This window comes from Oncorhynchus tshawytscha, linkage group LG06 (genome assembly GCF_018296145.1).
Source record: "Oncorhynchus tshawytscha isolate Ot180627B linkage group LG06, Otsh_v2.0, whole genome shotgun sequence".
Classification (NCBI taxonomy): Eukaryota; Metazoa; Chordata; class Actinopteri; order Salmoniformes; family Salmonidae; genus Oncorhynchus; species Oncorhynchus tshawytscha.
Window position 1 is genome coordinate 57079351 of NC_056434.1, and position 22263 is coordinate 57101613.

The following is a 22263-nucleotide window of genomic DNA, read 5'->3' on the forward strand; positions in this document are numbered from 1 at the left end:
CAGAATACTTTCGCAAGGCACTGTAAGTAGTGAAGGAACTTGCACGGTCCACCATATTGTACGGAGCAAATTTGGACAGACTAAGAGTAAAGGACAGTAACCCAGTAGCAGCAAGGAAAATGGGGCCACAGAATAGCAGGAGTGAGAGGGGGCCATGTCTAAACTAATGTGAACAGAAAGTCAAACATGAAGGGTGGAAAGAATGTATCAATCCGAGGTGGGTGGGTTAGGTCCAGCAGAATAGGGGTAGTTGTAATTAGCAGTGTCATAGGGGCAGGTGTGGTGCTTGTGTGTGTCTGTCAAAGCAGGCTTTAAGACCATGCCCCCAAGCAGGCTGGAGTTCCCCCAAATAGCCAAGGCCCTTCACCCTGGACACCTACAATGCCTTTGGAAAGTATTCAGACCCCTTGACTTTATCCACATTTTGTTGTTACAGCCTTATTCTGAAATTGATTAAATATGTATTTTTTTAAGCAATCTACACACAATACCTTGTAATGAGACTCGAAATGGAGCTGAGGTGCATCCTGTTTCCATTGATCATCCTTGAGATGTTTCTACAACTTGATTAAAGTCCACCTGCGTTAAATTCAATTGTTTGAACATGATTTATAAAGGCACACCTGTCTATATAAAAAAAAGTCCCACAGTTGACAGGTCATGTCAGAGCAAAAACCAAAGCCACGAGGTCGAAGGAATTATCCGTAGAGCTCCGAGACAGGATTGTGTCAAGGCACAGATCTGTGGAAGGGTACCAAACAATTTCTGCAGCATTGAAGGCCCCCAAGAACACAGGGACCGCCATCATTCTTAAATGAAGTTTGGAAACACCAAGACTCTTCCTAGAGCTGGCTGACCGGCCAAACTGAGCATTCGAGGGACCTTGGTCAGGGAGGTGACAAAGTAACCGATGGTCACTCTGACAGAGCTCTAGAGTTCCTCTGTGGTCCTTCAAGAAGGACAACCATCTATGTAGCACTCCACCAATCAGGCCTTTATGGTAGAGTGGCCAGATGGAAGCCACTCCTCAGCAAAAAGGCACATGGGAGCCCACTTCCAGTTTGTCAAAAGGCACCTAAAAACTCAGACCATGATAAATAACATTCTCTGGTCTGATGTAACCAATATTGAACTCTTTGGCCTGAATGCCAAGCGTCACATCTGGAAGAAACCTGGCACCATCCCTACGGTGAAGCATGGTGGTGGCAGCATCATGCTGTGGGGATGTTTTTCAACAGCAGGGAATGGGAGACTAGTCAGGATAGAGGCAAAGATGTACAGAGTACAGAGACCCTTGATGAAAACCTGCTCCAGAGCACTCAAGACCTCAGACTGAGGCAAAGGTTCACCTTCCAACAGGACAACGACCCTAAGCACACAGCCAAGACAACGCAGGAGTGGCTTCGGGACAAGTCTCTGAATGTCCTTGAGTGGTCCAGCCAGAGCCCGAACTTGAACTCAATTGAACATCTCTGGAGAGACCTGAAAATAGCTGTGCTGCGACGCTCCCCATCCAACCTGACAAAAGCTTGAGAAGATCTGCAGAGAAGAAATTGGGGAAAAAAACTCCACAAATACAGGTTTGCTAAGGTGCTTCAACAAAGTACTGAGTAAAGGGTCTGAATACAGTACTTGTAAAAAAAATGTTTTACTCAGATTCACATAAGTTAACAATGATTTATAAAAACCTGCTTTTGCTTTGTCATTATAGGGTAATGTGTGTGTATAGCGAGGAAAAAAATACAAAATATATCCATTTTGGAAAAAGTCGAGGGGTCTGAATACTTTCCGAAGAAACTATGTCAACAACGGATCTATAAAGCACAAAGTAAAAACAGATACTTTCCGTGTCATGAAACACATAAAAAAGCGCTAAAATAAACATAAAACTCATGTCCAATTTCTGTGTATCAAAAATACTACTGTTAGCACACAGTCTACATGAAGGGTTCATAGTCCTACAAACCTCTTTCTTTCCCAATCCCATTGGTATGAAGGTGAAACGGGGTAACTGGCACAACCCATATGGTACAATAACTAACCAGCCTTACATTCACCTGTAGCCTCATGCATACCACCATCAATAACCCAAACTGGCAAGCCCATCAAACCTGGCAACCCCATCCACAAAAAAAATGACACTAAAATGTGGCACGAAACAGACAGATGTCAGTGTTGTGGTCCACACCTCTCTGGTCCTCCTTTCTGTCCCAGGCTCACAACACAGCAGTGAAACTGGGCAGAACACAAATATACTTGCACTCACACACAAGCAGACACCTTCACAATTAACAGTCCTAGGGTTGTTATGGCACCAGGAAATAATCCGTCACCACAGACGGACTGACTGACTTCACTCATTTTTACAAGCTGGAGAATTAGGTAATTTGCTGTGCGCCATTGGCAGATAGCTAGGCAGGTGGAGGTTTTTCCAGCACTCTGGGACAAAGGGTCCTCACAGGTGTGTGTATGAGTGAGACTATTCCTTGTGTCATTTATTCCTCATATTATTATTCTATATTTCTCTGCATTGTTGGGAAGGGCACGTAAGTAAGCATTTCACTTAACACTGCCTGGTGTTTATGAAGCTTGTGACAAATACAATTTGATTTGAGACGCTGCATCCCAAACTGCACCCAATTCCCTAGATAGTGCACTTCAGAGAGAATGTCCAGGAACCGCATTCTAACTAGACAACCTCTTCTCCTCCTCCACCCCAATCACCTGCAAAAGTCAATTGTGAATTTATATGTGCTCCCAGACACTGAAAACATCCCTGTTTCACAGCCAAATATTTCAACTGCGGGAGAAGATTTGGCGAGATAGTAAAAACCACACCCTGAACGTTGCGCGAGACTCCAAGAGCACACGTCTTCATTTCCTGTGTAGCAGTATTCAATCATTAGCCTCGGTCTCAATTTCAGGTGTGAATTGACCTCATCTAGTAGGATTTGCCATAGTTGCCACTGAATAGGGTTTCAAAAACGTTCAACAAGTAAATAAGTAACATCCCTAAATCACTTGAATCCTCAACAGCGTTTGTACACATTAGGTCACAACCACATTATCACAGGCAAACACACACACACACACACACACACACAATGGAACATGCTCATAAAATAGATAGTGGTTGCTTTATTAGTTTTGAAGGAAAGAGACACTACATTACCAATAGTATGTGGACACCTGCACGAACAACTTATTCCGAAATAATGGAGATTAATATGGGGTTGGTCCCCCCTTTGCTGCGATAACAGCCTTCAACTTCAAGGCTTTCCACTAGATGTTGGAACATTGCTGCAGGGACTTGCTTCAATTCAGCCACAAGAGCATTAGTGAGGTTAGGGCCCTGATGTTGGGCGAAAAGGCCCATCTCGGTAGGAGTTCCAATTCATCCCAAAGGTGTACGATGGGGTTGAAGTCAGGGCTCTGTGCAGGACAGTCAAGTTCATCCACACCGATCTTGACAGACCATTTCTGTAAGGACCACGCTTTGTGCATGGGGCATGGTCATGCTGAAACAGGAAAGGACCTTCACTGAACTGTTACCAGTAAAGTTGGAAACACAGAAGCATCTAGAATGTCATTGTATGCAGTTAAGATTTCCCTTCACTGGAACCATGAAAAACATCCCCATTACTCATCCACCAATCTTCACAGATGCCACTATGCAGAGGTAGATGGCGTTCTCCTGGAATCCGCCAAACCCAGATTCCCCAGTCAGACTGCCAGACAGTGAAGCGTGATTTATCACTCCAGAGAATACGTTTCCACTGCTCCAGAGAATTGCGGCAAGCTTTTACAACACTCCAGCAGAGTGTTGGCACTGCGCATGGTGATCTTAGGCTTATGTGCGGCTGCTCAGCCATAGAAACCCATTTCATGAAGCTCCCGACAACACAGTTCTTGTGCTGACGTTGCGTCCAGAGGCAGATTGGAACTCGGTAGTGAGTGTTACAGAGGACAGATGCTTTTTACATGCTAAGACCTTCAGCACTCAGTGGTCACATGTGTGGCCTACCAGTTAGCGGCTGACCTGTTGCTACTCCTAGCCTTTCCCACCTCACAATAACAGCACTTACAGTTGACCAGGGCAGCTCTAGCAGGACAAATTTTAAGAACTGACTTGTTGGAAAGGTGGCATCCTATGACGGTGCCACAATGAATGTCAATGAGCTCGTCAGCAAGGCCATTCTACTGCCAATGTTTGTCAATGGAGATTGCATGGCTGTGTGCTTGATGTTACAAACCTCTCAGCAACGGGTGTGGAAGAAATAGCCGAAACAACTAATTTGAAAGGGTGCCCACATACTTTCGTATACAGTTGAAGTCGGAAGTTTACACATACAGCCAAATACATTTAAACTCAGTTTTTCACAATTCAACATTTTATCCTAGTAACAATTCCCCATCTTAGGTCAGTTAGGATCACCACTTTATTTTAAGAATGTGAAATGTCAGAATAATAGTAGAGAATGATTGTTCAGCTTTTCTTTCATCACATTCCCATTGGGACAGAAGTTTACACACTCAATTAGTATTTGGTAGCATTGCCTATAAATTGTTTAACTTGGGTCTCCTTGCTCACACACGCTTTTTCAGTTCTGCCCACACATTTTCTATAGAATTGAGGTCAGGGCTTTGTGATGGCCGCTCCAATACCTTGACTTTGTTGTCCTTAAGCCATTTTGCCACAACTTTGGAAGAATGCTTGGGGTCATTGTCCATTTGGAAGACCCATTTGCAACCAAGCTTTAACTTCCTCACTGATGTCTTGAGATGTCGCTTCAATATAGTCACAATTTTCCATCCTCATTCCCATCCGCTTCCATCTGGCCACTCTACTGTAAAGGCCTGATTGGTGGAGTGCTAAATAGATGGTTGTCAATCTATTTTGTGAAGTGCACCAGTCCCTCCTGCAGCAAACCACCTCCACAACATGATGCTGCCAACTCCGGCCTTCACGGTTGGGATGGTGTTCTTCAGCTTGCAAGCCCCCACCTTCTCCTCCAAACATAACGATGGTCATTATGGCGAAACAGTTCTATTTTTATTTCATCAGACCAGAGGACATTTCTCCAAAAAGTATGATCTTTGTCCCCTTGTGCAGTTGCAAACCGTAGTCTGGCTTTTTTATGGAGGTTTTGGAGCTGTGGCTTCTTCCTTGCTGAGCGGCCTTTGATGTTATGGCGATATAAGACTTGTTTTACTGTGGATATACATACTTTTGTACCCAATTCCTCCAGCATCTTCACACAGTCCTTTGCTGCTGTTCTGGGATTGATTTGCACTTTTCGCACCAAAGTACGTTCATCTCTAACAGACAGCCCACATCTCCTTCCTAAGCGGTACATACATACTTTTGTACATACTATTGTTTGTACAGATGAACGTGGTACCATCAGGCATTTGGAAATTGCTCCCAACGATGAACCAGACTTGTGGAGGTCGACAACTTTTTTTCTGAGGTCTTGGCTGATTTCTTTTCATTTTCCCATGATGTCAAGCAAAGGAGGCACTGAGTTTGAAGGTAGGCCTTGAAATACATCCACAGGTACACCTCCAATTGACTCAAATTATGTCAATTACCCTATCAGAAGCTTCTAAAGCCATGACATCATTTTCTGGAATTTTCCAAGCGGTTTAAAGGCACAGTCAACTTTAGTGTATGAAAACTTCTGATCCACTGGAATTTTGATACAGTGAATTATAAGTGAAATAATCTGTCTAAACAATTGTTGGAAAAAGTACTTGTCATGCACAAAGTATATGTCCTAACCGACTTGCCAAAACTATAGTTTGTTAACAAGAAATGTGTGGAGTGGTTGAAAAACAAATTTTAATGACTCCAACCTAACTGTATGTAAACTTCCGACTTCAACTGTATATGGGTCGTTCCAAGAATAGAGTATTCTTTTTTACTTTTTACCCTTTATATCCCCAATTTCGTGATATCCAAATTGTTAGTCTTGTCCCATCGCTGCTACTCCTGTACGGACTAGGGAGAGGCAAAGGTCGAGAGCCACACTGCTCACTTAACCCGGAAGCCAGCCGCACACCAATGTGTCAGAGGAAACACTACAAACACTACAACTGGCCAGTCACAAGGAGCCGCTAGAGCATGATGGGACAAGGAAATACCGGCCGGCCAAACCCTCCTTTAACCCGGATGGCGCTGGGCCAATCGTGCGCCGTTTCATTGGTCTCCCAGTCACAGCAGACTGGGATCGAACCCAGGGCTGTAGTGATGCCTCAAGCACTGCGATGCCATGCATCACACCGCTGAGAATAGAGTACATTTTGAAGCCCTTCGATATTTTAAGTAGAAACTGTTCACCAATATTGTATTTTAAAAGCCTGTTATAGTGCCTTCAAAGTATTAATACCGGTTGACTATTTCAAATGTTGTTGTATTACACAGTCAATTCTAAATTTATTTATTTAAAAAAATAACGTTTTTCCCTTAACCATCTACATAAAATAACCCATAATGACAAAGTGAAAATGTTTCTAAAAATGTTGGCAAAATAATTCAAAATGAAATACAGAAATCTAATTTACATACAGTACCAGTCAAAAGTTGACACCTACTCATTCAAAGGTTCTTTATTTGTACTATTTTCTACATTGTAGAATAATAGTGAAGACATAAAAGATAAGAAATAACATATGGAATCATGTAGTAAACAAACAAAAAAGTGTGAAAATGATTCAAAGTAGCCACCCTTTGCCTTGACAGTTTTGCACACTCTTAGCATTCTCTCAACCAGCTTCATGAGGTAGTCACCTGGAATGCATTTCAATTAAAAGGTGTGCCTTGTTAAAAGTTCATTTGTGGAATTTATTTCCATCTAATGCATTTGAGACAATCAGTTGTGTTGTGACAAGGTAGGGGGGGGGGGGTATACAGAAGATATTGGTAAAAGACCAAGTCCATATGGCAAGAACCGCTCAAATAAGCCAAGAGAAATGACAGGCCATCATTACTTTAAGACAGGAAGGTCAGTCAAGCACTTTGAAAGTTTCTTCAAGTGCAGCTGCAAAGGAAAGGAAGACAGAGTTATCTCTGCTGCACCTTAGAAATTGCAGGCCAAATAAATGCTTCAGAGTTCAAATAACAGACAACATCAACTGTTCAGAGGAGACTGTGAATCAGGGTATAAGGGTCGAATTGTTGCAAAGAAACCACTCCTAAGGACACAAACAAGAAGACGAGACTTGCTTGGGCCAAGAAACACTAGCAATGGACATTAGACCGGTGGAAATCTGTCATTTCGTCTGATGAGTCCAAATTTGAGATTTTTGGTTCCAGCCGCCGTCTCCTTGTGAGACACGAAGTAGGTGAACGGATTTTCTCCACATGTGTGGTTCCCACCATGAAGCATGGAGAAGGTGGTGTGATGGTGCTTTGCTGGTGACACTGTCAGTGATATATTGAGAATTCAAGGCACACTTAACCAGCATGGCTACCACAGCATTCTGCAACAATGTGCCATCCCACCTGGTTTGTGCTTAGTGGGACTATTATCCATTTTTCAGCAGGACAATAACCCAACACACCTCCAGGCTGTGTAAGGGCTACTTGACCAAGAAGGAGAGTGATGGAGTGCTGCATCAGATGACCTGGCCTCCACAATCACCCGCCCTCAACGCAATTGAGATGGTTTGGGATGAGTTGAACCGCAGTGTACAGTGAAGGAAAAACAGCCAACAAGTGCTCAGCAAGTGGGAACTCTTTCAAGACTGTTGGAAAAGCATTCCTCCTGAAGCTGGGTGAGAGAATGCCAAGTGTGTGCAAAGCTGTCATCAAGGCAGAGGGTGGCTACATTGAAGAATCTAAAATATATTTTGATTTGTTTAACCCTTTTGTTTACTACTTGATTCCATATGTCTTATTTTAAAGTTTGATGTGTTCACTATTATTCCACAATGTAGAAAATAACAAAAATAAAGAAAAACCCTTGAATGAGTAGGTGTGTTCCAAGTTGACTAGTACTGCAAGTATTTAGACCCTTTACTCAGTATTTTGTTGAAGTACCTTTGGCAGCGATTACAGCCTCGAGTCTTAGGTATGACTCTACAAGCTTGGCAAACCTGTATTTGTGGAGTTTTTCCCCATTCTTCTCTGCAGATACTCTCAAGCTCTTCAGGTTGGATAGGGAGCATCAATGCACAGCTACTTTCAGGTATCTCCGATCGGATGTTCGATCGATCGGGTTCAAGTCCGGGCTCTGCCTGGGCCACTCAAGGACATTCAGAGACTTGTCCTGAAGCTACTTCTGCGTTGTCTTGGCGGCATGCTTTGGGTTGTTGTCCTGTTGGAAGGTGAACCATTGCCCAAGTCTGAGGTCCTGAGTGCTCTGGAACAGGTTTTCATCAAGGATCTCTGTACTTCGCTCCATTCATCATTCCCTCAAACCTGACTAGTCTCCCAGTCCCTGCCGCTGGAAAAACATCCCCACAGCATTTTGCAGCTACCACCATGCTTCACCGTAGGGATGGTGCAAGGTTTCCTCCAGATGTGACGTTTGGCATTCAGGCCAAAGAGTTCAATCTTGACTTAATCAGACCAGAGAATCTTGTTTCTCATGGTCAGAGTTCTTTAGGTGCCTATTGGCAAACTCCAAGCGGGGTGTCATGTGCCTTTTACTGAGGAAAGGCTTCTGTCTGGCCACTCTACCATAAAGGCCTGATTGGTGCAGTGCTGCAAAGATTGTTGTTCTTCTGGAAGGTTCTCCCATCTCCACAGAGGAACTATGGAGCTACATCGGTTTCTGGTTCACCTCCCCGACCAAGGCCCTTTCTCCACCGATTGCTCTACAGACAATTCCATCAACCTCATGGCTTGGTTTTTGCTCTGACATGCAGTGTCAACTGTGGGACATTATATAGACAGGTGTGTGCCTTTCCAAATCATGTCCAATCAATTGAATTTCTCACATGTTGATTCCAATCAAGTTGTAGAAACATCAAGGATAATCAATGGAAACTGGATGCACCTGAACTCAATTTCCAGTCTAATAGCAAAGGGACTGAATACTTCCGTAAACAAGAGGGTTTTTTATTATTATAAGTGTGCAAACATTTCTAAAAATCTATTTCTGCTTTGTCATTATGCTTTGCAACTTACTTTGGTGCCTTGATGCAAACAGGATACATGTTCAAAAATATGTTTTATTCTGTACAGCCTTTTTACTCTGTCCATTAGGTTAGTATTATGCATGACAATGTTGATGCATCCTCACTTTCCTCCCATCACAGACATTAAACCCTGTAACTGCATTCATGTCATCATTGGCCTCATGGTGAAATCTCTGAGTGGTTTCCTACCTCTCCGGCAACAGAGTTAGGAAGGAAGTCTGTATCTTTGTAGTTACCGGGTGTATTGATACACCATCCAAAGAAATATTCAAATGTGAGCTTATTTTATTTTACCAATCTACCTATAGGTGCCTTTCTTTGCGAGGCATTGGAAAACCTCCCTGATTTTTGATGTTGAATCTATGTTTGAAATGTACTGCTTGACCGAGGGGTGGGGTACAGAGATGAAGTAGTCATTCAAACATCTATGTTAAACACTATTATTGCACAGAGTGAGTCCATGCAACTTGTGACTTGTTAAGCACATTTTTATTCCAGAACTTATTTAGGCTTGCCATAATAAAAAGGGGTTGATACGTATTGACTGAAGACATTTCAGCTTTTCAATTTTGACATTATTAGGTAGGCTAGTGACAAACATGTTTCTCAATTTAATCCATTTTAAATCCAGGCTATAACAACAAAATGTGGAAAAAGTCCAGGGATGTGAATGCTTTTTAATAGAGACTTCACTGAAAATTAAATAAATCAGATTTAAGATGAATATAGACTTGCTAAAGTGCCAAAAATCAGTTTGGAAGGTTTTAACCCACTTTAACCCAGCCACTTCAAGTTTTTACCATAATTTTAAAGCCCTGGTTATGTCCTTGCTTTGACAAAGTCATTTATGAAGATTATTTGATATGTGATTAATGATGAATTTAAGTCTGTCCTTAATGTGAACTGATATGGTAAAACTATTCCTTTTAAAATATTTTTTTCAATAGAGACATTGAATATACAGTATAATAGTCAAATCATAATGTAAAAGCAGGTGAGCTGGTTCTACTCTTTCTGGCCATTTTCTGGTGTTTAGTGGTGGAAAACTGAGTGAGTCGAGCATAACACCCTGTTAGCCATAATGAAGATGGGCTAGAAATGTTTGAATAATGTAAAAATAAAATAAAAAATGTGTGAGGTTGCACTCAATTGCAGCTTGCTGTTGCACAAAACAAGTTTCCGTTTCCATTCCCCGTCACAAGGGGCTTTATGTTTCATTTAAGATAAAACCTCAACCCTGTTACAGTCAAACGCTGTTACTTTATTGGCACTTACTATAGGTCTTGTTTTTCCCCTTAAGATGGGAAAACATGTTTTTTATTAAGTCAAACATGTGCTCTCTATGACAGAATGTTAAAATTAATTGAAATTCTTTTTTTTTGACCAAGTTACACTACCCAAAATGCACTGTGTGTGGAATGACCAATATGATCCACACTGGCTCATTAGAGTTTAGTGTTGTGATTAATAGTTGTTGATTGAGAGAAGTATCCAGGATTCAGGCCAGCCTCGTCCTGTTCATTAGAGTGAAACTAACTCCCTGATCGCCTGATCACCTCAGTGTGGACCAACCAAGTCTGCTCTAAGTAAAGCTCCGCCTCATCTCAGCTCACTGGTCACTATAACACCCACCCGTAGCACGCGCTCCAGCAGGTATATCTCACTGGTCATCCCCAAAGCCAACACCTCCTTTGGCCGCCTTTCCTTCCAGTTTTCTGCTGCCAATGACAAGAACGAATTGCAAAAATCGCTGAAGTTGGAGACTTATATCTCCCTCTAACTTTAATCATCGGCTATCTGAGCAGCTTACCGAACGCTGCAGCTGTACATAGCCCATCTGTAAATAGCCCACCCAACTACATACCTCATTCCCATATTGTTTTTATTTACTTTTTTGCACACCAGTATTTTTACTTGCACATCATCTTCACATTATCACTCCAGTGTTAATTAGCTAAACTGTAATTACTTCACTACTATGGCCTATTTATTCCCTTAACTCCTTACTCCATTTGCACACAGTGTATATAGATTTTTCTATTGCGTTATTGACTGTACTTTTCTTTATCCATGTGTAACTGTGCTGTTGTTTTTGTCGCACTGCTTTGCTTTATCTTGGCCAGGTCGCAGTTGTAAATGACAACTTGTTCTCAACTGGCCTACCTGGTTAAATAAAAGGTGAAAAAAATAATAATAATCAAATAATGTTGAGGTTCCATGTGTGTGTGTCTTATCTAACCCTGGTTAATACACACATGGCACCCTTTCCCTGTAATTGCTCTGGGCTCTGCTCAAAAGTAGTGCACTATATAGGGAATAGGATGCCTTGAGACACAGCCCATGAAACACACAGGCAATGACATGCATTGAGTTCACCTAGTCATAAATCACCATCAAACACAATGGAATCAACTTACATAATGGCATGCAGGGTAATCTAACCGTTAAACACACCACAATGGGTATGTGTATGGGGTTATCTGCAAACAAGCATGCAGGAGATTTGCTGTGTCAACATGCTACGCAGTCAGCGCAATCATGTGATGTTAAGGACATTGACATTGTACTCAAAAATGGAAAAGTAAACCGGCAGAAAATTCTCAACAGGACAGATCGCCGACAGAATTTAAATAAATTAATATTCATATCTAGGCATATTTTATCTGCAGACAAATGAATACACATATTTATTTCAAGTTAATTGGCAACAAAAAATAACTTCAACCCTTCTATGGATGGTACTGTGTTTGTGATGGAGGAGCAAAATGTGGCAGGGTGGCGTGTACAGCACAGCGCATGGTAGCATTGTGGCAGTCACTGTGCCCTGTGCATTACAGTAGGTGCGATGTCAGAAACGTTACCGTACCTCACTCTCGTTACACTCGGAAGGGGTGTCGCCGTGAACAGCCATCTGGTAGCGTGCGTACAGCGCTGCCGACTGCTCATAGGTCGCCATGAACTGAGGATCATCATCATTGACGGGCACTAGCCTCACCTTCGGAGAGGATGGTGAAAGAAGAAGTGGAGGGATGGATAAAGTCAACATTGGTTGTCGAGAGTGGGGACAGCGAAGGAGAAAAGACAAACGGCGAAGAAGAATGAGGACATACAGTATGGAGTTGGGGTGTTGGAGGGAGAATGAAGAGGAAGGTGTGGTATTGGTTTGCAGGGGGGATGGACAGACAATAGGAGAACCAAAAAATAAGTGGAGAGGTTTTAGACAATGCCGCATAAGCAGTTTAGCACTATAAAAACGTTCTACTGAAGCAATTCAGACTCCCAGTTCAAAGTTCTGTTGATTCATTTTATTTTATTTTTTTAGCTGCTCGGTTCTGAATTGAGACGAGTCAGGCCAATCAAGATTCCAACCATAGAATTAACAACAAACCAAAACTAAGAATTCTGGGAGAGTGAGTCCAGTGGTGGTTACTGCCTGGAGATGAGGGATCCAGGGACCCTGAAGATGAGGCTAGTGTACCACCCCCGCGCCACGGTTGACGTCAAACCCTCAAAGAGAAAGACAGGGGACTAGAGGTTGAATGGAGTTCTAAGATATGAGATTCAAGGAACAACAGGCATCCACATTCCACACACACACTCGCATTCAGATAGGGATCTACACACTCGCTTTTACTCTTGTATACATCCAGATATGAGACAATAGCAATGTCCCAAGTGGTGTGAGATTTACACAGATAAAAATCAGGCTGAGCTCCAGCCTTCGAGACAGAATGTCTGGTGAGAACCGCAGGGCGGAGACAATCCTCCGACTGTGTCAAGTGCCAGCATGGGCAAAAACGACAAACTAATGCTAACACTGAATTTTAAGTGGATGCTTCAGTTCAACAACTGTGACTGGTTGGGAATGGAATAAAAACAAACTAGCAGGAGTGATGGGCACAGAGGGAGTGGAAGACTGATGAAGAAAAGAGGAAGAGGGTGGGAATGAATACCTGACTGCCACCATATTCAAACAGCTAGAGGTAGCATCCCAAATGACACCCTATTCCCTACATAGTGCACTACTTGGTTCTGGTCAAAAGTAGTGCACTAGGTACAGAATAGGGTGCTAATTAGGACACAACCAGAAACTAAAAGACCCAATTAGACTGAGGCACCTGTAGAAACACTGCCTTCACCCTCCTCCGTGTATGGGAAATTTCCCCCTGCGAGCGAACAAGAGATCACATGCACACACATTCAGACATCCACAAACATGTAACAGAGCGCGCACACAGACACACACACTCCCCTAATCCTGAGTCCTTCATTCACTTTCTCCCTTTCATTCATACCCATACCACAGGAGGTTGGTGAAGCCTTAATTGGAGAGGATAGACTCGTGGTAATGGCTAGAGCATTATTAGTGGAATGATACCAAATAAATGGGTTCCATGTGTTTGATGCCATTCCACTAGCTCCTTTCCAGCCATTATTATGAGCCGTCCTCCCCTCAGCAGCCTCCACTGGCCCACAAAGTCACACTTTCAATTTCTTCTTGTCTCCATCCTAACCACTTCCATAGCCAGAGAGTGATTATGGTAACTTGCTCTTTCATGTCACCTAACTCCACGTTCTCGCCATTTCCCCTCCACTACTCTATCAAATGTCTCCAATCCCTTTCACTTAGCACCCCATTCACTTGAATCTGTATCATCTTAGTTGCCTGATGACAGATTGCACACAAACATTGGTCAGAGATACTTCGCTCACATTGGAGAGAGACTGATTATACTATTTGGCAAACTCCAGATAACAATTACATCTGTCGGTTCAAGATGTTCACCCAATGTTGACGAGATGCTCCTGATGATGTTTTAATGTTGTTTGTTTTTATATCATGTTATGAATCCAAAGACAAATTTCCCACATGGTGTTTTATAATAAAGACAACTGAATTTACTCTCAACACTGTTCACTGTGTTTTGATATCAAAAGCACCCCTTAACCCTCGCCCTCCCACCCTCCCTTCCCCCTGTGCCCCTTGAGCAGGTTGACCTGCTGACCCCTGACCTGGCTCTCGGTGGGCTTGTCTGGAGGGTCGTGGTGAATGGCCATCTGGTAGAGTTTGTACACCTGGTAGGAGGCGTCGAAAGAGGCTTTGAACTGTGAACTGGGGGGGTTGGAGCGCACTAGCCTCACCTTCAAAAGAGGAATGGGCAGAGAAGGGTTAACACAAATATAAAAAGACAGGCATTTAAATAGGCCACAGAACGTTAAGTGGAGACAAATCCACACAGAAGGTACACCACATTCGCATATTAAAGCAGAGGGAGGAAAAATGTATTTAAAAAGTATGAAAGAAACAGAATAGAGGGTAAACTGAATGTCTCGCTCTCCATTAACTCTGTCCGTCACTAAGGCAAATCTTTGAGTGTTACATTTCTCATTTTCAAGCATGCCACATCAGGCTTTAAACCATCTAAGCCGTTTCCCTCCTTTAAGGTAGGCCCTTGTGAACATTTTTAAGAAGATGTTTTGTATTAAGTAAGCATTCTATATTCCACGTGTGTGGGGACAGGATACACCAAGGTGAACCTTTATTATACATCTTGAAAAAGGTATTTGACTGAATGATTAACACCATAAACAGCATTCAGAAGTTATATTGGGTGAGAGTTATTTACAATGCAGTTTTTCTATTACCGCAACCACAGGTGCTACACCCAAGCAGTGAGGTTGATAAAGGAGGAGGGCGTGTGTGTCCATCTCCATGGAGACAAGCAGAGTGACAGGTGAGAGCATGACAAAAGAGAACAAATAGGGTAAACACCACAAGTGTTTGTCATCATGTTTAACAGAAACATCATTTAAAGACCTTACCTGGGTTGATCTCCTGAAAAACCAAAGAGATCATTCAAACATGACCTGTGTGTGTGTGTGTGTGTGTGTGTGTGTACACCTCTTATAAACCCCATTTCCAGTGCTTCACCATGTCATGTCAAGCTACAGTAGGGGAGGATTAAAACCAGTTTTAAAACAGGCCCAAAAGTCAGGCAGCCAGGCCTTTGAGCTTTGGATAAAACATAACCACTACTGTTGAGTTCAACCTTCATAATCCCCCCAGCTTCATTTTAATTAAACATATTTGTTTTTAAGCTTTTGTTGGCCAACATGCCCCTGCCATTTGAATAGTAGCCTGCGAGGGAATTTCAACCCAAGGTTTGTTTGAGTTGGACATGCACAGGGCTCTCATATGACTGCTTGGTACACGCACTGTATATTCAAACAAAGATGTTGGGCCTTTTACGTAAGTAAGGCCTCTTTAAATGTACTTTTAAAACTCCATATATTCTTTGATACGCCAAAATAGTTTTATTGAGCCAACACCACACTGGATAGTTTGGTGAAAACGCAATGCTCTCATAACAAATCGAATGAGATGGCACCGACAGACTAACACCAAACCATTCCAATAATGTTTCTGTAATGCCACGTAATTAAAATGGAGATATTGGCCTTCAAAAGCCCCTGTAAGCCGATATGTTGTTCCACATGTGGAACTCTGTGTGAGCCCATATCCTGTTCTCTTTGATAAAAACCGCGCAGAAGAGACTCGCTGACTATAGAATGTGTCTGATAAACAGAGAAGGCCAATGGCCAAACAAGAGCAAGTGAACGTGTGAGAGGAGAGTGGGTTTGTAACTAAAAGATAATAAATAATAGGAAGGCATATTGAGCGAGAAAGACAGGTTGGTGTTATACGCTTCTCTTTGGGGAAAGGGGGGGCTGTCAATCGTATGTCCACACTGACCCCTGGTGGTGACAAAGGCACAAGTATGTGTCCCAACCTGACCCTCCAGACATCTCATCTATGTCATTCACTAAAAGCCACTAGTTTTACTGTAAAACACTAAGGGTCGTGGATGAGAACAGGGTTGTGGTTACAGGAAAAGGCTTTATTATGATTCCCACAGTCTCAATGCATCTATCAATACAAGGGAAGGGGCCTTACCTATAGTCAGGGGCTCCTTACCCTCGATCACATCTCCTCTCTCTCTTTAACGTCTCTTTCATTGGGGCCATATGTACATGCTTCTCTCCTCCTCCCAGTCCTTTCCTAATGGATTGTCTGACTCCATCACTCAGGCGGTCTGACATGTTTAATGGTTGTGCTGGTGATGAAGTGGAGCTGGAATGTTGTTAATTGCATTTGTGTAAACACCCAAAATATCCTTGCGGTCCAAGACCTTCAGTTTCCCCCTGTAGCTCCACAGCTTACTCAACAAATCTGAACTGGGGTGTATTTGGTGATATGAAACGTTCTGATAGAAAGTTGTCGATAGAAATAGAATAAATAGAGCAGACTTGCACAATCCCTATTCTACATGACAGGCAGTCAGATGTGCTCGACTCAATTCACTTCTATCTAATTCTGAACTTTCTGGTATGTTAGATCATCCTGAACTGGCTCCTGCTGAAGTCTAAGACTCAGTCATAAAGAGTGGTGTAAATGGCAAAACCCAGATTCAATTATCTCCATATCATCAGAATCTTAAACATCCCAATTCCTAGCATTGATTGCAGCCCATCGGCATGCTTTAGGCCTACAAACTCGTGTTTCAAAACACATGAGTCTTTCAATCATCTTAAATTGCCAAACAACAAATTAACCTTCAATTGGGTGGCTCGACTTTGTGTGTACGTACATCCACTTAAGGAAATTGAATGAGTTAACATCACAGCCAATAGAAGTAATCTAATCAGCTAAGATGAGCTGATTGGGAGAGGAGTCTGATGGGAGCTCAGTGCCAGTCAGTGAATGAATAGCTCGTCTCAAGGTCTAGCTTAATCAAAAGCTGACATCACGCTAGACTACCAACCTCAGCGAAAGTCAAGAGGATGGACCAAAACTTCACCTTATACTGGAAAGGGATTTATTTATTTATTTTATCTGGGCTTGTGTTCCAAATGGAACTACAGTGCCTTGCGAAAGTATTCGGCCCCCTTGAACTTTGCGACCTTTTGCCACATTTCAGGCTTCAAACAAAGATATAAAACTGTATTTTTTTGTGAAGAATCAACAACAAGTGGGACACAATCATGAAGTGGAACGGCATTTATTGGATATTTCAAACTTTTTTAACAAATCAAACTGAAAAATTGGGCGTGCAAAATTATTCAGACCCTTTACTTTCAGTGTAGCAAACTCTCTCCAGAAGTTCAGTGAGGATCTCTGAATGATCCAATGTTGACCTAAATGACTGATGATAAATACAATCCACCTGTGTGTAATCAAGTCTCCGTATAAATGCACCTGCACTGTGATAGTCTCAGACGTCCGTTAAAAGCGCAGAGAGCATCATGAAGAACAAGGAACACACCAGGCAGGTCCGAGATACTGTTGTGAAGACGTTTAAAGCCGGATTTGGATACAAAAAGATGTCCCAAGCTTTAAACATCCCAAGGAGCACTGTGCAAGCGATACTATTGAAATGGAAGGAGTATCAGACCACTGCAAATCTACCAAGACCTGGCCGTCCCTCTAAACTTTCAGCTCATACAAGGAGAAGACTGATCAGAGATGCAGCCAAGAGGCCCATGATCACTCTGGATGAACTGCAGAGATCTACAGCTGAGGTGGGAGGCTCTGTCCATAGGACAACAATCAGTCGTATATTGCACAAATCTGGCCTTTATGGAAGAGTGGCAAGAAGAAAGCCATTTCTTAAAGATATCCATAAAAGGTGTCGTTTAAAGTTTGCCACAAGCCACCTGGGAGACACACCAAACATGTGGAAGAAGGTGCTCTGGTCAGATGAAACCAAAATTGAACTTTTTTGGCAACAATGCAAAACGTTATGTTTGGCGTAAAAGCAACAGCTCATCACCCTGAACACACCATCCCCACTGTCAAACATGGTGGTGGCAGCATCATGGTTTGGGCCTGATTTTCTTCAGCAGGGACAGGGAAGATGGTTAAAATTGATGGGAAGATGGATGGAGCCAAATACAGGACCATTCTGGAAGAAAACCTGATGGAGTCTGCAAAAGACCTGCGACTGGGACGGAGATGTGTCTTCCAACAAGACAATGATCCAAAACATAAAGCAAAATCTACAATGGAATGGTTCAAAAATAAACATATCCAGGTGTTAGAATGGCCAAGTCAAAGTCCAGACCTGAATCCAATCGAGAATCTGTGGAAAGAACTGAAAACTGCTGGTCACAAATGCTCTCCATCCAACCTCACTGAGCTCGAGCTGTTTTGCAAGGAGGAATGGAAAAAATTTCAGTCTCTCGATGTGCAAAACTGATAGACATACCCCAAGCGACTTACAGCTGTAATCGCAGCAAAAGGTGGCGCTACAAAGTATTAACTTAAGGGGGCTGAATAATTTTGCACGCCCAATTTTTCAGTTTTTGATTTGTTAAAAAAGTTTGAAATATCCAATAAATGTCGTTCCACTTCATGATTGTGTCCCACTTGTTGTTGATTCTTCACAAAAAAATACAGTTTTATATCTTTATGTTTGAAGCCTGAAATGTGGCAAAAGGTCGCAAAGTTCAAGGGGGCCGAATACTTTCGCAAGGCACTGTTATTCCCTTCATAGTGCACTACTTTTGACCAGGGCCCATTAGAGCTTTGGTCAAAAGTAATACACTATAGGTTATGGGGAATAGGGTGCCATTTGGGATGTAGCCCTGCCTGCAGTACATCCCAGAGCCAAAAGTACATTTACATCTCTTATAAACAATGCAGAGCACTGCAGTCGTTTGAATGTGATTACTTGGGGTAGCCTGACCCGTGTGTGTGGTCAGGCTACCATTTGGTTGAGTTTGTGTCGTGAAGTGCTGGATTTTCCACTTGGTCTCTGGCCGTACCATTCTCCCCACAGGCACGCATGGTGAAGTCACTGGGTTAGGGAAGCCGATAGAGGCCTCTCTCTGGCCGGGTCTGGCGGTAGATCCTTTGGAAGTGGATAGACGTAAAACAATATAGAGGAAACTCATCTAAAGCCACTGGAAGGCTAGGTGGCGCCATCACTGTATTACTTACACCCATCCGGTTCCTTCAGATCTGTAGACATTGAATGAGTAGGGGCTAGGAAGTAGCTGTAGACCTGAACCCCTCTCTCGCTTACCTCGAGGCGGTGCAGAGGACTATCGGGCAGAGATTCGTTGATGAACTCCTCCAGGGCTTTGGGTTGGTTGAGCTGGACGGGCGTGGTGGGGATAGAGGTCGCAGAGACCGGGACTCCACCCCCCACCTGTCTCTTCTGGTCCTTCTGCAGCCGGCGAGCCTTCCGCAGTTCCTTGGCTTTCCTACACAACGGCCTGCCGGGGTCCGCTCCTACCCCTGAAGGGGAGGAGAGAGATGGAGAGCGGGAGAAAAATGGGAAGAGAAAGAGAGGGTGGGAGGGAGAGAGAGAATAAATACTATTGTTAGAAACTAGAATGGTATAGATGGGAGCACAAGTTTCCTTTCCAAGGGTGCGAGAACTTCAGGATGTTAACACCACATCGTAATCCTTTTTCGCTCCAAAAACAAGCTTGGGGTATGGCATTTCCAAAACTGTTCAATATAAAATAATTGTGTAAAAGAGCTCGAAAGAGGGGGGGGGACTAAACTACAGCCTTATGGAACAGGCGAACAAGTTTCCCCTTCATGCAAGACTTCTGCATGAGGTTTATTAACACGGTAGTGTGGGAGTGAGAAAGGTGGTTACTTTTAAACGATGTTGCCATTGATGATGAGTCCCACATTTGGGGATGTTTTGTGGGTGTGAGGCCATGTTTCCAATGGCTTTGCTCCCCTCAGGGGAAGTCGGATTGCCTTGTTTGCTTTAGCGTAGCCTCCACACGCATGCGCCAACACACACTAAAAAAAAAACAGATCTACATGGATGTCGTTTTCTATTTTTCCCCCCTTCCGCAATACATGACATCACCGCACGAGAACCTATAAAACAGCATGGGTTGTGTTTGTTGACTGCAAGTGATTTCTTGGCTTTTTGTGGACACCTTTGGTTTCAAATGAAGGGCTATCAACTTAGGAGATAGAAGGTCCTCTGCCTCTGGGGAGTTTCCAATCGAATGACGAAGATCATGACCATATATGACTGTGTATTTATTTATTTATTTTTATTTCACCTTTATTTAACCGGGTAGGCTAGTTGAGAACAAGTTCTCATTTGCAATTACGACCTGGCCAAGATAAAGCATAGCAATTCGACACAAACAACAGAGTTACACATGGAATAAACAAAAACATAGTCAATAATACAGCAGAACAAAAGAAAACAAAAAAAGTATATGTACAGTGAGTGCAAATGAGGTAAGATAAGGGAGTTAAGGCAATAAATTGAAAATTACAATATAGCAATTTAAAAACACTGGAATGCTAGATGTGCAGAAGATGAATGTACAAGTAGAGATACTGGGGTGCAAAGGGGCAAGACAAATAAATAAATACTGTATGGGGATGGGGTAGGTAGATGTTTACAGGTGGGCTATGTACAGGTGCAGTGATCTGCTCTGACAGCTGGTGCTTAAAGCTAGTGAGGGAGATATGAGTCTCAAGCTTCAGTGATTTTTGTGCAGTTCGTTCCAGTCATTGGCAGAGTTTAGTCTAACCAGACACCTAGGTATTTGTAGTTGTCCACGTATTCTAAGTCAGAGCCGCCCAGAGTAGTGATGCTGGACGGGCGGGCAGGTGCGGCAGGGATCGGTTGAATAGCATGCATTTAGTTTTCCCTGCATTTAAGAGCAGTTGGAGGCAACGGAAGGAGAGTTGTATTGCATTGAAGCTCGTCTGGAGGGTAGTTAATACAGTGTCCAAAGAGGGGCCAGAAGTATACACAATGGTGTTGTGCTGGATGGTTTGGACAGGGCTGCAGGTTCTGATGGGAAACAGCGTTCAGCTTTCCAGCATGTCAGTAGCTGCTCCACACAGAGTACTGGACCTTAGGCAGAGGTGTGTGTCTGTTGCTGACATCAGAGGGAGCACACTACAATCACAAGAGCAGTGTCAAACATACAAACCAGGCTGATACAGCTTAAACAGGATAGGAGAAGAGAGTACTGTAAGGAAACTGGATCTTCTTCCAGACCTACTATGAAAAGTGACACACAAACCCCATTCTTTACAGAGGAGTCTGTTGCATCTACATGACAGAGGACCGAGACAGACGGACTACTCTGTCAACTTGACGCACGCATATATTGCGCAATGCAGCTCCAGTAACCCCATCCCTCCCCACCTGGCCTTCTGCAAGCCGCCACCAAAAGCACTCTCTTGATTGGCGAATGTCATATCGGAGACCTGCAGGAGGAGAGGGCAAGTACTAGTGTCAGGAACCAGAACCAGGGTCATATTCACTAGTCAAACGGAAGAAAAATAACTGAAACAAGGACTACCTAAAAACGTGTCCAATCAGAAGATTAGTTTATTTTCTGTTGCAAAGCATTTTACTAGTGTCCGCACTAACTAATATGACCGTGTGTCAAAACTGGGTGGAACGATCCTCAGCCTTCAGCATAGACCTACACATACTAACTAATGTCTCTACATACTATGAACTGTACACTCCCTTCAGTATCTATATGGGCGGTACTTTGACTTGAGGGCTACACACTTTTCTGTAAATCATTCATTGAGTTAAGAGTTGTGAGCTTATCTGAACTCAATCAGGACCCCGAGAGACCATAGATAAATCCCTCAGTCACAGTTAACTTTGCAGTTGTCTGGGTGCTAATGCTATGGGGCAGGTTGAGTGATTCTGTGTCTAGACTCTAGACAATAGACACCAAGTTATGAGACAAAGTGAAACGAAGGAGAGAGCGTGAGAAAGCAAGAAAAAGAGGGAGGGAAGATCTGAATAGCATACTCCTCATAGCCTCTCTCCTCAAATCCCATTGGATGAGAAATCTAGAGGTCCGTCCCCTCTGACCTCTTCTAATGGGTTTTGAGAAGGAGGCGGGGATAGTGGCGAGAGGATGCGAGGCAGTGGAGGCTCCTCAGAGGAGGAACAAAAGGACCATCCACTGTGAATTTCATAATGGTAAAATATTTAAAGTTGTACTTTTTAGATAAAACTACACTAAATATATTCACGTCACCGAATAATTGATTTAAACACTTTTGCAATGAAAGTCTACAGTAGCTTCAACAGAACT

General features: G+C 43.0%; 1 protein-coding gene across 5 annotated transcripts in view; it reads right to left on the minus strand.

Moving 5' to 3' along the window:
• The window catches only part of LOC112252741 (arginyl-tRNA--protein transferase 1), a 193479-nt gene that overhangs the window by 131280 nt on the left and 39936 nt on the right, over window positions 1–22263 (minus strand). For 2 of the 5 annotated variants that reach the window (XM_024424256.2, XM_024424257.2), the window contains exons 6-8: window positions 19230–19444; window positions 14158–14286; window positions 12011–12139 (exon numbers count right to left, since the gene is read on the minus strand). In XM_024424256.2, the coding sequence (XP_024280024.1) occupies window positions 12011–12139; window positions 14158–14286; window positions 19230–19444 (473 nt within the window). The remainder of the gene's footprint in view (window positions 1–12010; window positions 12140–14157; window positions 14287–19229; window positions 19445–22263) is intronic. The other 3 variants (XM_024424259.2, XM_024424258.2, XM_042323427.1) reach the window with 3 other exon arrangements.